Source organism: Cebidichthys violaceus, unplaced genomic scaffold (assembly GCF_023349555.1).
Source record: "Cebidichthys violaceus isolate CVI_PGR_0920_01 unplaced genomic scaffold, fCebVio1.0.p SCAF_4, whole genome shotgun sequence".
Lineage (NCBI taxonomy): Eukaryota > Metazoa > Chordata > Actinopteri > Perciformes > Stichaeidae > Cebidichthys > Cebidichthys violaceus.
Genome location: NW_027176594.1, coordinates 12266175 through 12283325, shown reverse-complemented (window position 1 = coordinate 12283325; position 17151 = coordinate 12266175). Strand labels below are relative to the sequence as shown.

General features: G+C 41.8%; 2 protein-coding genes across 3 annotated transcripts; both read right to left on the bottom strand.

The window, feature by feature from the left end:
• Positions 1-230: 230 nt before the first annotated feature.
• Positions 231-13382, bottom strand: dtd1 (D-aminoacyl-tRNA deacylase 1). 2 transcript variants are annotated; one of them, XM_068727499.1, is made up of 6 exons: positions 13285-13382; positions 12802-12892; positions 11468-11703; positions 10070-10167; positions 4763-4963; positions 231-1055 (listed from the first exon to the last, which is right to left on the bottom strand). In XM_068727499.1, the coding sequence occupies exons 1-5, from the start codon at positions 13325-13327 to the stop codon at positions 4808-4810; spliced, it is 624 nt and encodes a 207-aa protein (XP_068583600.1). In that variant the 5' UTR covers positions 13328-13382; the 3' UTR covers positions 231-1055; positions 4763-4807. The 2 variants fall into 2 exon arrangements, with proteins under 2 accessions (XP_068583600.1, XP_068583599.1); XM_068727498.1 differs by having other exon boundaries at positions 4801-4963.
• An 893-nt stretch (positions 13383-14275) lies between these two features.
• Positions 14276-16778, bottom strand: LOC137885047 (small integral membrane protein 26-like). The gene is made up of 2 exons (XM_068727180.1): positions 16573-16778; positions 14276-14731 (listed from the first exon to the last, which is right to left on the bottom strand). Exons 1-2 carry the CDS (start codon positions 16694-16696, stop codon positions 14556-14558), a joined length of 300 nt encoding a protein of 99 aa, XP_068583281.1. The 5' UTR covers positions 16697-16778; the 3' UTR covers positions 14276-14555.
• Between the last annotated feature and the right edge of the window lie 373 nt (positions 16779-17151).

Here is a 17151-nt window from a genome sequence, read left to right as displayed (position 1 = left end):
CCTTCCTAAGCAAAGAGGACTATTCCACCACAGCCAAGCTGTGGCCGGTATATTCTAATGAGCCTGCATGTGACACAGGAAGGGGAGCTGAATCTGATTGGCTTGTTCAATCACATGATTTCCGATGCAGGCAGCCCACCACAAACAAACAACAGGGTCGTCTTCTTTACCAGATGTGGGTTGGTAGGCTCTCCAGATACACAAACAAATATGCACAGACACAGGAAAAGTGAGGATGTCATCATATATAAGAGACACTCAGATCAATCTTTTATTTTTAGGTCCAACTGAAATCACAGTTTTTGCACTCTAAAGATCATTCTTAACATATTGCCAATATTCTAGAAAGCATGAGCTAGAGAGCTGATGTGGGTGGTCGGTCAGAGTCCGAGGCCTTGTGTGTTGTTGCGATGCTGTCTAGCTATACAATATATATTTCTTTTACAGAGCACCGGTGTTTTGGAGCAGTTGGGCCTCAAAACATAGCCTTTTCATACAGGTACAATAACCTTTAAAGACAGACGTTACACACAAAGCAAGGTGTCACTGACGTTTTGATATACTGACATCACTGTCCTCGTGTTCACTATAAGCCAAGGACTTGGATCTGAGTTATGCCTCAAGGACAGGACAGTCCATGTCTCTGAGCAGAGCGAGAGAGAGAGTGAAACAGGGAGGCAGAATCTGAAAGAGAAAGACGGAGAGAGACAGAGCAGGATAGAGGTAGACACCTGGAAAGATAGGCAGGAGGAGAAAGACACTGAGCCACACAGTCTAGTGCTGTGATGTCTGATCCCTCCCTCTGCACCCCTGTTCAAGTCTCCCTTCATCAATCGAAGAAGACTGGGCAGTCTTGAGGTGAGACTTCGCCTCTTTACTTTACACCTAGCCAGTCCTATCTGATTGCGGAGGAGAGAAGCCACGGACACCGGCGGGGGGACGATGCTCTGCGCCAGGCCAGAGGAAGGAGGACGGTCCACCATCAGGTGTCAGTCACTGAGGATTGAGGCCTTCCTGAGGGAACTGGGCTCAAGGCTACGTCCCCGGTTTGAGATCTGCACGAGAGAGAACAGAATCATTTTTGGTCTCTTCTCATTTGTTCTATCATTCTATCATCAATAATCAAAGTATTACGGTTGCTAGCATTAGCCACAATAAGCTGATGGTCATAGCAGACCAAGTGAGGCGGTCGCATCTAAACTCTTGAGCATATTTGAATGAAAAAGGACACTTTTTATTGCTTCTGTATAATATTGTTAAACAAACAAAAAATAAAAGGGCTAAACATTAAAAAAATATATATATTATTAATTCAACTTTTCATGTGTAAGACATGAGTGTAACAGTCTGCCTTTAAAGCTGGCTTAATAGTGCCAGTAACACATTATCAACATATCTTCACCTTTTAACATTGTAATGAGAACATGTTAGCAAACAGTTACAGTAGCACACCTATTCTGCAGATAGAGGGCAGCATTCTTTCAGTCCAGTATTCACTCTCTATTTCTTCTGTTTCTGTGAGCAAACTTGTGGGCCAGAAAACCAAAAGCTATTGGCTGAAAGACACTCAACCAGTTCTCATAGCTGAGAGGAAGTGCAACATTTGGTGATAATTCTCTGTCTCTACGAGGGACAACTTTCACATTTCTGTCTTTGCTAAATACTACCAATAATGATTAGCACGGCTGTTAAGATCGCCCTCATCCACAGCCATTTTAGGTGACCAGATGAAGTGAACGGTGACAAAAACAGGTAACTGGAATTACTTTTTTATTGTTTATCATCAACGTTTCACAGATGAACAATGTGACTGTAAGGGTTAATAAATAAAAAAGGCAGAACATTGTGAAAGCAGACATATGGAAATTGAAAAATGTAAGTTGCATCCACTCTTTGAATATATATGTGACGCGTCTGTAACAGTTTTGCAATTGACAATGTGGGATAGGAATCGCTAACAGCTGACACATTCATGTAAGATGTTCATATCAACATCAGAACATTGTAGGCAGCAAGGAAGGAAGACCAGAGCAGGTAACGGAGGACTGTCACATGAGTCACTGAGAGAAAAGCCAACGCTGCTCATGTTTAAGTCAGGCCAAGCAAACCAGTTCTCTCTTTAAAATATGCAACAACAGAGTGAAGCAAGCAAGCCCCTTGTCTGACATCTCTCTCTGACATCCAAACTTCCCTCTCCCACCTCTCCTCCCTCCATAGCTGTGTGCGAGATGAAAACCCAAAGAACTCTCTGAACAACTCAGACTTTATTCTTTTAGCGTCTTTCTCATTTCCCCCTCTTTCTCCCGTCTCCCTCGATCTGGCTCTCTGTCAGACTAAAAGGCCTTATGTAACGAGGTGCTGAAGCCTCCATGTCTTACCCAACATGCACTTGGGGATTACAGTGCAAGGTTCCCCTGCAGAAGAAGATGGGACTACGGGCATAAGCTTTGTCTGTACTCCGCAGGCGGAGCGCGACCTGGAGCATGAACGGAGGTGTTTATACTCTCTGCGCTGTTCGTTGCATTATTATTAACACCAGAAGGCGTACAAACAAAATGAACTGTGAAGAATCAAAACGACAACGAGTGTAATCCAGAGATATACGCGTAGACTGTACGTGTAACAGCCATAAATCAACCGCCGCTACGACGAGGAAGGATTGTGATTACCTGTAAACTCATATCTCATTCATAAACTACTTTATTGCCTTTGAACAAACCCTGTAAACAAGTATTAAATATATTATAAAGAAACAAAGGTTGAATATCCTGTAAACTATTTGATTTGGCTGCAAAATAATTACTCAAATGTAGATTTTTAAGACCGGTTGTTTCTAAAGCATTTAAAAACGAGCTGACCTTCTTTGTATAATCCCTAGACATGTATACAGAGCTTTTATCAGTCACGTGATCGTGGGCGGCGCCAAGTTACAAATAAATTCAGATAAAACTGTACCAAACACATCAAAATGAATGCAACACACTTCAATGGTGCACTTTAAGATGTTTCCACTGGTGTCTGAGTGAGTGTGAACAGCGGAACAGGAAGTAGAACCGTCATTGTCACAGTTGGGTTGCAGTGCCAGACTGCTTATCGGCCAGAGAGGTGACACAGCAGCAGGGACACGGAGAGAGATGACTCAGTGCTCTTTATCCTCCTCCTCTGTTTTTGCACTAGTAAACAAATACTGAAGGCAAATAGGAGCAACCCAAACCCCTCCTCATCCCCACAACATGAGCCAGAGAATGAGAAACTAACAGTCTGTTTGCTGAGTTTCACTGCAACGTCAACAATATGAAAGAGAGCCGGCAGGAAAAGGAGAGGCAAAAAACAGAGATGCTGAGGTGAATGTGAACGACACTGCTTTTCTCTTCTCACTGCACATTTAAAGCTGCCATATTGTCCTTGACAGAATATGCTAATGTAATAAATGGGAGTAGGGTTGAGAAGTTCTGGGAATATTGAGGAATATTTGTGAATAAAATGGCTGCTCCGGTTGTATTCATCATGCAGATAGAAACAAACCATTTCATCATATCATAAACTGACAAAATCCATCAATTTGCCAAATAAATACAATGTGCCATGTGGTAAGTTAGCCAGCTAGCTAGTTAATTAATGGGGCAATGTGGGCTCCAGCACACCTGTCTGAGTGAGAAGGAAAACTTTCGTGCAGAGAGGAGGGGCTGCTTTGTCTCAGCCAGCAGAGAAGTTGAAGGATTTGAGATACGTGGCAAACTAATCTAAACTACATATAGACAGCTTTTGTTTTAGCTTGTTTCGCTAATAGCTGAGCTAGCGCTCTGTGGTTGAGTGAACATAGGGGCGGTGGATGAGAGACTGCGAACAGAGCCGATTGACAAGTTGCTTTTCCACATGTTCTCACTATGCTTATGCTTGTTGAATAGGTGTATTGATAAAGTCTGTTTAGCTGCGAAGGTATTACTGCACGCTTCACTCCAGTAGTATAACAAAATGTTTGCTGACAGCATGGAGCCTGTCGGCTCAGACAGTGCAGCCGTGTTGGCAGTGATGTGGGCTACATGTGCGATGGGAGAATGAGAGTAGTGATTTTACTGAATTCTTATTTAATGGGACGCTGGCAAATGATCTGTGCATATGATGGAGAGTGCGCTGCTGAATGTAGTGCATGGTTACAATTCAACTGGATGGGCAGACTTTGAACCAAAACATACCATAAGACCTAGTATTGCTTTTTTTTGGGTACTTTCCCCCCCAATAAGTTCACTGTTAAAAAGGCGAGAAGGTTTACGGAAATATGCAGATCCTTTGTAACTCAAAAATGTGAGCGAACCATTCTTGTTTACAGTGTGAAAGACATTCAAAAAAACAACTGTGTAATTTGTCGCGACAAGGCACAGCTGTAACTTGTCTGGTGTGTTCAGGTCTGTCAGGGTTTCTGCAAATTTCAGTCAAACTGGTCCATTAAAACATCTGCCACTGAATTGAGCTAAAACAGACTACTTATAATTAATCAATATAACTCTACAACTATAAATGAAATGTGTAAGAAAAAAATATAGTAAAGCCCTGGTCAGACATGGAATCTGTAACTTTTTTATTTGCTGACATGCTGTATGTATGCTAACCGTTTTACTTTAATCATACTGTAATCAAACATTTAGGGTGTTATTTTCCTCTTTTGCTTTAAAAGGTGAATTAGAACAGATTTGACAATGTCAATGCAGATTTCTCTGGGTTTGAACATTGTTGAAACATTTGAGATAATGGAAGTACACACAACTCATGGGGCAGAAAAGACCTCCTGCGTCTCCTCACCCTTGACCTAGGGCTCCCTTTCTGATGACACATCCCCGTCGGCCCCACTGCTGGCGTTGGGGTCCTGTCGGGAACGCACAGCGCCTTTTTCCCTGCTCGACTCTGAGGGGCCCTTGGAGCGCGTCTTCTCTTTCCTCTGCTGCTGCTTCTCCTGCTTTGATAGCTGAGGAAACAAGAAACAGGAAAGCTTGATTTGTAAAAAAAAATAATAATAATTGTCATCTTGTAGTTCAATTCATGAGGCCTAAACATGTACAATCACACGCCCTAAAATTGTTCCTAAAAACATTTAGGTGTCTCTGAAGAGGAAAATTACATTCAATTACCTCAAATACTTCTTTTTCCCCCAGAGAACATGCCTGAACTTTGAAGTTGTGTTTGTTCTATGTGTTCCACATTATTGCAAAATAATGAGCCAACAAACAAACAATAATTCTGAGCATTGCGCTTGTATATTTTTAGATCATAGCCCAAAATATTTTCTGCTAAGTAACTTCACTGTAGCTTCCCTACAATATCTCAGAGATGCAACGCGCATCACGATTTGCTTTTACCACTAATTATTCATATATATTGTATTATTATACCACACGTAATCATTTATTTTGTTGTTTTTACATTACTTCAATCTCATTTTAAAGAGGCGCTGCATAGTGTCACACTGCATGCCGACACACTGCAGGCCGACACACTGCATGCCGACACACTGCATGCCGACACACTATATCTATCACATGACTGCATCGATCACACATCTGTATCAATCAATTAGGCTCGATCAAGATGAAGTGGTGAAGTCGGACAGTTTACAGCAGCTTTCAAAGAAAATACAGGATGTGAGAAATAGTTAGATCCTATTTGTAGGCTACTCGTAGTTTGCAAAATACTTTCCGATAGTTTGCAATAATATATATATATATATATATGTATATATATATATATATATATATATATATATATATATATATATATGAAAATGTTTAACATTTGCAGAACAGATTCAACCTGGATTGCACAACATGAGACTTATAGCTAACAATCTAGCGTCTAATATCTAAATTACACAGAAAATTAGGATTCTCTACAAAACGGAAGAAGTCAAGTTGATATATAAATCTATATAAACCTAACTAAGTAGTTCCCTTTAAAGAGGGAAGTTTCTAATGGAAAAAAAATTGACCCATGTTGCTGGCTTTCCTAGGCAAGCGCACGTAAAATGAGGAGTAACTTTTCTCAAGATATCAAAACAAACGTTGTGAACTTAAGTTGTAGAAATCCATCCGCTTTGGCTGAACTGGAACTGAGACCTTTTCCGTCTAGGGTTCCTGGTGGCTCACATCATGAATGTGCTGCATCATGACTTGCAGATCATGCATGACCTTTGCAGCATGTTCAGTATTCACCCAAAGGTCCCGACATGCATGAGAATTAGTGAAATTACTTAAACAAGGACGGAGAAACACGTCAGCGGCACAGACCAGCACTCCACATCTGACTTGTCTTTGTGGATGTACAACCACTTCTACTCTCTCCTCACCAAGAGCTGTTCTGGGTCGTCATATGCTCACTTCAACGAGTCCATTGTTGTGACTGCATGCCCAGCCTCGCACACACTCCAAAATAACAGTTCACAGTGCCACTTGGTAGTCAGCACTCCAATCAAAGAGCTCCTCCTTTCCTCATTGTGTTCTTCACAGCCCATGAAACACCACAACAGTATACTAGCCTCCATCTGGAAAGGGGCCTGTAAACACAGGTGTTAAAACTTTAATGGCGGCTGGGAAATATTTATGAACTAAATGTCATCTTGAAAATCCAAAGCATTGCATAAGACATTACATTATTCAAAGAGGACCCAAAGAAATCAGTGTTATTCCCATTTGAACCCATTAACACGCTGTGGTATCAAACCAGGCCTACTGGCTTTGTGAACCGCTGTGAACAAACGTAAACGTTCCTCTTAAAGCATTCAACATTTCAATCTCTGGTGTTAAAGGATTCCTTCACCCCAAAATGATCATCTGTATATCAGATACTCGCCCCGTGTTACCTTGAATTCTAGAAGAAAACTTTGTTTCTCGATCCTCTGTGAATGAAGAATACAAAAGAACGGCGATTGGTCTCGACGAATTAAAGTAAATGGGGGCCACGTTGAACAACAGCAAAACTACATGCAAACGTCCGTTTACAAAATCTCACACAACTCATGCAGAATAATCCAAGTCTCATTCATCCCAGAGTAATATGACTCCTGTTGAAAATACTTCAGACTGGTCCAGACGGGTAACGCACCTGTGCAAGCGTTAGTCCGTTTATGCAGAAGAGTTTGAAATGGTACGGTTGTAGTGACGATGTTTGTGCTACATGAGCTGATGGATCAGCTGGTTCAGCCTGCTACCTTTGCTGCTTCCTCTGCAGGCCGCTTACAACCCGCCTCCACCCCTCCTCCTCCTGCTCCTCCTGCTGCTGTGTCTGACCTAACCAATGTCACTTCTGTTATCACTGATGCTCCGCTCTGTATCCTTGGGGGTCTTTGCAGCTGCTCTCCCTGCCTTAGGCTTTTTACATAAGCACATGGAAGGGCAGGCAAATATATGTGAAAGCAAATGGAAATCAAAGTTTTCTTTGCTTAAAGTGGTGCTGGCTGAATTATCATTTCCTTTAAACCTACAAACCCCAAAACTCTGAATCCCAACTCGATAGAAACCTGACCTTACATCATCAAACATTCCATCTTTTTTGTTGGGTTACAGCCCAGAGCCCCAAAACAAAATGCACAAACAGTCAGGTGATCAACCTTCAGAAAAGGACCCCTCTGCTATGGACCCGTCATTCAGCGTCCCAAAGGCAACATCCAAACGGCATAATTTTCATTGCTCTGGATAACACCATTGTTTGCTGGCCGCCTGGCCCTGCAGAGGACTAAAACCCTGATTCATGGAAAGAATGGAACAGTGTCTGTTGGCCATTGCTTCACCCCCCCCCGTGCCAAGTTTAGCCTGTTGGCTGGCCTTTTATCCCTCATGTTCAGCCTCGGCTTTGGCTCGTCTGCCCCCCCCCCCCACAGCAAAAATTCCCAAACAGACAAGATTAAAATTCTGAGGACTGCTTAATATCCCTCCCTTTGGACTAGCGAGCCAAGGCCACTGAGGGGAGGGCAGCCAAAGACGAAGCATGAGGATGCTGGCCGGGTTCCACGGAAGTGACCAGAATCCTTTCAGGACGACGGATAGATGAACGTCTTCTGGAATAAGAGGCTGACAGAGGTGTATAGAGTGGTGCTTCATGAAAGAGATGTAGAGGGAAACTAACCATTATAAGATAATCCTTTAGTAGTCCAAAAGCGGGGGAAGTTATTGTAGTTGGGTTTTAATTATTTAAGAATAATAACTTAACTAACCTGTCAACTATGCTCAATTTAATTTTCATGATTATCAATTGAGTCCATCCCAAACTGAGTTACAGCAGGAGCAATGTGGAGTGAATCCAAAGTGTTATTATCAAACACAGGATTATTAATTATTAACTTTGCATTAATAGCTGGAACACAGCCATCAAATAGCTGTGAAAAAGATCAATTACTGACTACGTTTGGAATAATAAGGAGTGCTCTCATGCTAGGAGAGCTATCAAGATTCAGCTTAGCATCATTTACTCAGAGGAAATCAAACATATGAAGAAGCTACAACAGCAACAAATGAAACTAATATTGTTACCAGTTGATGGAAACACATTGTTTTGGCTTCCAAAGGGGGGGGGGAGCAATCTTTTTCATCCATTCATCCATCCATTATCTTTAACCGCTTATCCTGAATAAAGTTTGTATTATCCTGTTCAGGGTGACGGGGGCTGGAGCCGATCCCGGCTGACATTGGGCGAAGGCGGGCTACACCCTGGACAGGACAGACAACCACTCACACCTATGGGCAATTTAGAGTCTTCAATTAACATTAAGTTGCATGTCAGCCGGAGAACCCGGAGAGAACCCAAACCGACACGGGGAGAACATGCAGTCTGCACACAGAAGGCCCGTCTAGCCTGGGAATCAAACTCTTGCTGTGAGGAAACAGTGTTAGCCACCACCAGCCCGCAATATTTTTCAATTCATTGAAATAATACTAAAATAAATAGTTTTAAACATGTCTGTCTAAAATGTCATCACTTTATCATATTAGACATTTGTGTGAAATTGTCATAAATAGTATATAGTCCAAAATGTGAGAGACAACCCAAAGAGAATGTTTTGCCACAACATGGGTGGCCATGGGGTAGAGAGGGTCTGCACCAAAAAAGTATTGAGGATTAATACTCAACCCTGCCCATCATAAGTTGTCAGAACTTAATTTGACATCAACTCGTCTATTAATCAACTATTCATTTCAGCAACATGAATATCCTCCCCTACAGAGCAGGGCACATGCATGAGCGGCCTCACAGTGAATCAGTCCCACTGCAGCAGGAGACGGACGAGAGGGACGGCAGACATGCATCTCGGAAAAGACATGAACATTCTGTTTCCACCCCTCTTCACTCATCAAATGCAGAGCCCATCCAATAATTCAGGCAGATTTGACTGTCATGTCTATAAAAATCCAAAGATATGTCTGACATAAGTAATGGCTGGAGCTAGCATGGCGTAGAGAAACAGCAGAATACAACTAACTGAGGGGAAAAGAACATTAAAGTTTGGCTATTTTAGAGATTGAAGAAACCAGCAAGAGGACTTTAGATTTGACAGCATCTAACCGACAACCCAACTCTTCTCCACTGAAAGTAGCTAGCAGCTCCAAACTGTAGAAATGGTGAGAGTTCTTTATTAGAGCAGCTTTTAAATGTTGGATGTACATTTTTTCTTAGAAACTGTAAAATATCAGTCTTGATCTACAAGTCAGTTGAGCTCAGATCTCATTTCATATTTACAGCTACATAATAATTAAACTCTGATAATAATCTGCTCTTCATGTAACATGAGAAGCAAGAGTTACTGCACACAACAGGGCAGTGAATGGCCCCACCTAGTGGTTCACAAGGGGCTCTAAGAAGAAGCCAGTTCATATTACATAATGACTGAATATGCATGTAACCATGTATGCAGCTCAGTTTACTAGCTTTATTCTGAGCTGTAAATTAAACCCTGACAACTGAGGAAATGCCATCCACTTATACGAGAGTGTGGAATACGGTTGAACGCTCTAGTAGAGAGCCGATAAGTGGACCTTGAGTTAAATTGTTCTTTCAATCTACTTTGTCCAAACCTCAAAAAACGTACCTGTCTGGGGTCTGAGGGGCCCGTAGGTGACGTCAGTTCGACAGTAACGGGGCCGTCGTTTTGAATGTGGACCTGCATGTAGGCCCCGAACTTCCCGTCTGGAGACACAAGACCAAACAGACATTTTACAAGCCATCAGCAATGAGACCTGGAAATCAAACATCAGAGATTTGTTGTTTGTTTGGCATCGTCAGTCGTTGTCCCATGAGGACGTAGGACAACGTGAACCCTGGAGACATTGGGGACCAAAGACAAAGGGGCAATAGGAGGACAGGAAGTTTCAATTTAAATGTTCTCCTTTCTTCAAACAGGGTCCAGGAGATTAATGACACCATCTGCACAATGAAGCCATGGGCCGTGGTGGAAAAGCGCTGCATCATCATATTTCCTCTCTGGAGGGGGGGGGGGCTAATTAGGAAGCCTTATGCCTGCCTTGCTGGGACGAGGTGTTCTCCACACCCGCTCCCCGGTGGGCTGACCCAATTCACTGCCATCGTCACCACCGCGCCGTCAGAGCCGTGATAATCCCCCCCCAAAGACTTACACTGAGATGGGAATACTGCAATGAAATAGCAGGGGGGCAGGGCACCGATCCAAGCGTATGAGTCGGTGGTGATAATGGTGACCCTCAACACTTTACTTTTTAATAAGCTCAGAAACAAGTTTTCTTTTTATCGGTCTTGTCCTCCAGCCTCCTGGGTCTCTGTTGAAACCAGCTTCATTGTGACCTCCACACTGTTTCCACCGACTCTGGGAACTTCAGACTCTGACCTCACTAAATCTAGCACACTGTCGTAGAACTAGAGAAGAGTACTCAGTGGAGTGCAGATCTCCCCTCCCAAACAAAGAAGAGTTGAATCACTCAGTTGTTCCTCCCTAACTTCAGTGGATCAAACCAATCGGCTATGGAGTTAATCTGCAGATGCTCCGCTTCAAAATGAGATGTCCGTTTTTTGAGCCACAACAAAAGGTCAATCTATGACCTGCACCAGACTAGAGAGGCTTGTTTTTAGCCTGGCTGCTACTGAAGCAGCCGTTGATCACTTCAGCCCCTATACCGGCCGGTTTAGAGGAGTGAAGAGTCAGCAGTCAATGATGGTAGAAAACAGTCAATCAAATGGGTTTTGTTAAATTGTGAATCACTAGAATCCACGAGAGGTCCTTGAGCATACAGTTATAAAGAGCACAATTAATTATCACGCTGATGGGTCCAGTAGTATGAGGGATTAGCCGTGGACAGACGGACAGATACACATGCACGCCTGTGGAGAGATGCTAAACAATGGCTGTCTGACCTTGGGCTGACGTTTAATGTGTAGGGATAACTGGGACACTATCAGAAGCATGCACTAAGTGTTTTATCAGCTCTCCTCTGAGGTCCAGCAGCAGGAAACTTACCTTTAATGAGCTCCGGCTTGTAGCTGCTCCTCATGTTCTCCAGGATGCTGTTATAGAAGGGCTGGGCCAGCTCCGCGGGCATGGCTGAGTGAAAGTCTGGCTTGTTGCCCTTCAGAACACACTGCAGCGTGAACTGGCTCACGCACAGCACCTCAAAGTCCCGGTCCATGACACTTTTGGTCCACGCTCGGCCGCTCTCGTCCTCAAACAGCCGCAGGTTGAGGATCTTCCGCACTCTAAAAACACACGAGGATCAGCGGTGAGGAAACTGGGTCAATCCCTCCGATCCATGTGGTCAATGCGAACGGAGACTTTAGGACTTTAGAGCACACGTTTGGAGACCGACTTCCTGTCCTCCACACTTCGTTGCTTTTCATGCTAGGACATGAAAATCTACTTGGACCTTGACTGATATATGTAATCACTTACAACAAGGATTTATTCGTCTATATTGTTGATCAGAGTTCTAATACGGTGTCGTAATGCAGTTCATGCAGGAATCATTTCTAAAACTCTGCTTGCTTTTGATCGTTTTGAGCTCCTTAACTACAAACCATGGATACTTTCTATCTTTGCTCATCTATTTTTAATGCGTGCTATATATAGTCTGAGGTGTTTTTATGTACCATCTCTTTTGTTCCAGACACTTATTGGTTCACATTCATTTCTGGATGTCATGAGAATCAAAACGAGCACACCTGTAATCCATCAGTGTGAACCTCACATCTGCATTGGTTATCATGTTTAGTCATCGTTGCATGGCAATGAGACTGATTTCTAAAGTCTGCACTGCAGAAAACAAAAAGAATGCACACCTGATGTTCAGTGTGTTGGATTACACAATGTTAACACATTTAAAGACTTTAACACTGTGTGTGAGGAAATTAATAGAAGCCAATAGTTGCCTGGAATAGTAGAGGAGTTCAACTTGCCATGGCCTCGGAAGTTCTGAGCCCCTCTTCTGGGCTCTGACATTTAAAAGATACTAGAACAACTACTAAAACATAATAGAGTCTACAAATACCTGAATCAGCTTCAGAATGACCCACCATCTATAAGTTTATGATTATTAAATGCAAACGCCCCCTGGATGTAAAACATATGTAAATGCAATAACGCATTGCAGCCTCCTTCACCATGTCTGTACTGACATATCATGTTATGAACTCAAGTGGAAAATACATAGTACAATTTGGAAAGTTAAGGATACATCAATTCATAACTCCAAACTCATCCGTGTGGTACTGCACATAACACAACGTGTTCCCTCTGATGATTTGAACAGTAGCCAGGGGCCCTTAGTGGTGTTGAAGGCCCCTCCCACAAACACTCACATGTAGTCCGCATCCTTCTGGGTGTCCTCCACCGACACTCCCAGCAGCACGCACAGTCCTCGTCCTATGGAACTGATCTCCTCTTCTCCCACTGCAGGGACACAGGAAAAGCATGAGCAGCTGCTGTTTTCATTCAGGGACAAGCAGCCGGGACAGATGGGAGACAGGCAGGGGACAGACAGGAGGACAGACTGGGGACACTATCACTGCGAGGAGGACTGCAGCCAGCGGCAGTCAGCATGTCCTCCTGTACCCTTTGCTGGTGTCCTCCGAGCTTGGACACCCGGCCAGCCTCCGGATAGGCAACCCCCCCCTCGTCTGTCTCTGGAGCCATGCGTTTAACTTAGCTGCTAGTGCTAATTCTAACCCAGCTAGGTGAGCTAATGCGCGCGCTCAGCGACGTTAATAAACGAACGCTGTTAGCCTCGGTTTAGCGACACGACCAAGGGGGTGAAGGCATGCCACCTCGCACAAGTCGCTTACCTGTCACGGTCGCCTTGGTGACCCTCTGGATGATCGCTCTCATCGTTCAGCTCGTGTCGGGCCGCTCGCTCTCTCAGCTTCCGCACACCTCTGCCGTGGACGGGACGCTGTCGCCCTCTAGCGGCCGGAACACGCAGCACACGTCCCGGAGGTGTGTGGTACAAAGAAGACGTTCCTTCTTCTTCGTGGCATAAGTGGAAAGTGACTAAGTGTATTTACTCGATTACTATACAATTCGGACGGACTTGTACCTTACTTGGGTTATTTCATTTCCTGCTGTCCTGTACTCGTAGGCGACTCCACTAGATTTCAGAGTGAATATTGTACTTTTTACGATCTACCTGACCTACCTTTGCAGAAAAGGATTTTTAACCTCTAATGAGCATATGTGATGCATTGTTCAACAGTATTTAAAATAGCTCTTAAATACATCATAAACAATTAATGTTACAACAGTTCACTCTGACAAAGCTCATTTTCCTGCGTAGGCCTATACGTTTGTTTTACTCCTACGTTCATTTACTTCTAAGCAGGACTTTCACTTGTAATGGAGGTTTTTTTTTTTTTTACAGTGTGGTATTTTATCACTCACGTCAGTAAAGGATCTGACTCTAAATACTAAGTTAGGGAATATAATAATAGCAACCTCTAAACATGAATTTTAATTACAAAGCAAATGAGAACTTATTTTCCCTAACATAACTCAATGTTTTAAATTGATACAACAACCCAACTGTATGACAAATCTGAGCAATAATGCCATACAAATGTTACAATAATACAGTATAGTGTAGCGTTGATGGGTATTGCATGAATGGATATTGCTTACACCAGGTCAGAAAAACAAGGTGCTTCTCATGTATTCCCACCTCATAGGCCTTTTTGGGTTAGAGTTAACCCTACAAACATCACTAATGTTATTAGTAACTGCTGTCTCAGTCATCAATCAAGATAATGACAAGATCTATAAAAATAAACAACCTTCAGACAGTTTCATAATAGCCTCTTACATAATGAAGAGATTCAGTTTATTTATACATCATTAGTTGTATTGTGGACAGGAGCTGACAGTAACATTACTGAATATTGTTGGCAGATAAAGAATAAAACATATCTGGGGGTCAGACCATTAGCATCCAAACACAGCAGCTGCCTCAGACCTGGATAGTGCGCTGGAATTTATTTTCCAAATAAAGAGAATATCCTCACACAAAAGCATTCATTCATAGTGCATTATAAAAAGGTGCTCCCAACGAGCCCAGTGTCCATCGTCATTTGTCACAGTCTCCGCTCTTTGGTTCCCCGCTGAAGGACCGGATGAAGTTGTAGATCCTCGTGCTGTACGGGACAAAGTCTTTCCTGTAGACGATGACTGTTTTGGAGTGAGCCGTCTGGTGGACGACCTTATTTGGATCTTCTGGCTCTTGAACCTCTTCTTTTTTTTCCACTAAGTTCAAGGGTCAAAGTAAAGAGTGAGCAGTTAGAGCTGATATCATGTCTATGTAAGCTGGGTTGAGTGAATAATATACAGGATAACAACTGTGAAAGGCAGCCATGTCTGAATGAATGTGAGTAATTGATATTAAAAGATGTTCAACTTTGTTATTTATTTATTGTAATAAATATTCTCAGCTTGACTAAACAATAAATACAAATCAGAAAATAAAGATAAATAATGTAAGAAACTAATGCATTGAAGCACTTTGAAGTCTTAATCTGCAAAAAAAACTATTGCTGTCAGACAAATGTGTAGTAAAAAGTGCAATATTTCAACACAACATTGAAATACTCAAGTACCCTAACACATTATTGAAGTCCATCACCTAAATAAATGATATTCATACTAGATAACACTAACTGCTGATTACAGCCACACAGTTCAAACTATAGATGATGATTTGGGTTCACGTTAATGCTAAACAGGCTAACTGACTGTCACTGGAATAGAGAACAAAGCAAAGCTGCACAGTGATAATAGAAAGATAATGAAGTTAGTTTGTCAAAGGCATCGTCCCAAGAAGATTCAGGTCAAGTCAACCCCCACGTTGTTTAGCAGTCCGTGTATACAGTAGACATTATGGTGTAATCAGTGTGTCAGCACTGACTTCAAAATAAAAGCTAAGTTCTGGTGAATGTGATAGCCAATTTCACATTCATTCAATAAACCCGTCTGTCAATAAAAAAATAATTACATAAATAAATAAAATGCATAAATAAGTAAGACAAAATGAATAAATATTGAATAATAAAATAGTAAATAACTGCCGCCTGCAAATTGTATTTTAGAGAAAATGTAATTCCAACTATATAAATAATTAGTCAGACTTAAATATTAAGAATACATTTCCAAAGACCAACCTGACCTCAAAATTTGTACTTTACCTCACATTCAAAAACTCCATCCACTTTGGATTAATAGGAGACCACTTCAGAGTATCACTTATATAATATCAAGATATTCTGATGTGGAAAATGAAAAAATTAAAGCCCTTAAAATGTCTGATGAGCTAATTTCAGGTTAGAAAGGAAAGGAACGGCCTACTGTCACTGATTTATTTCACTTCAGAATGATAGCAGACTATCAGTGTGAAACTAAGATAATATAAGGACATTCTGATGCAGATTTTCTAAATTGACATTAAAATCTCATATATGAGCGAAATGCTATGGAGAATTTAAGGGTCAAAACTAAATGAATAAAACACAACTAAGTATATAAGTACATGCTTAAATAAATAAATAAATGGGCCTTTACAGCAGCATTCTAATGCTTAGAATAGGTTAAATGCAGAGGTCAACTTTCATGTATGTTTATGACTTTAAGATCTGTTTTTATTGTGTTTTTTTCTAACTTCAGCCCACAGTACACGCATTACAATGCGTATAAAATCCTCGGCATGTTTTTTTATTTTTACCTTAATGACAGATTCACTGATTTATTGAATTAATGTGAAATTGCCTATCACATTCACCAGAACGTAGCTCTTATTTTGAAGTCAGTTCTTACACGCTCTTACCGTAATGTCTACTGTGTTCACGCACCGTAAAACAACGTGGAGTCCAAGAAGACTTTAGTAAAGGTCTGTTTACAGATGACTGGGATTCTAGGAACACAATAAGTGACTCTAGTCTAGTGCTAGTGAACTAGTGAACTGCACTAGTACAAGCCGAATTAGCTCGTACGGTTTATTTTACAGCATCTAGTAATACAATAATACAACACTCCTAAACATAGACTGTATATTAAACCGACTAAACAGCAGCATAACACGGTTATAGTTGCCTCACCTGGCGTGTCCTCAAATCGACCTGAGTACTTGACGTATGCGTAAGAACCGACCATGGTCCAGATACCAACAGCGTAGACTGCAGACACTCTCGTGTTCCACTTCACCACATCTTTGAAATTCATGACAGCAGGCTGCTCCGGGTTTGTTAGCCTCTTCAGGGGTTAGGGTTTCTATTTTCAGTTCTATCAGTGCGCCGCCATGACAGTTAACCCGGAAGTACAACTGACAATAAAAACTTCCGGTCAGGGTTTTATCAAAAGTATCGAACGTTTTGTTTTTATCAAGAAATGTTGATGTACGTCACATGTAAACTCGAAAATTGGACATTATATAAAAAACATAAATAAAAGGAAACAAAGTTAGGTCTAACAGATTTGAGTTTATTTAAGCCCATAATGCTGATCATACATATATGTTTGTATACACATAAACACATATGAGGCACCACACAATTTAAAAAAATTCGGTCAAACACTGCGACTGGAAATAACCCGGGACACATGTATAATGTGTATGTTTAAAACTGTCGAATGGTCTATAGACTGTAAAGTATAGCCCTACACACACAAAACTATGC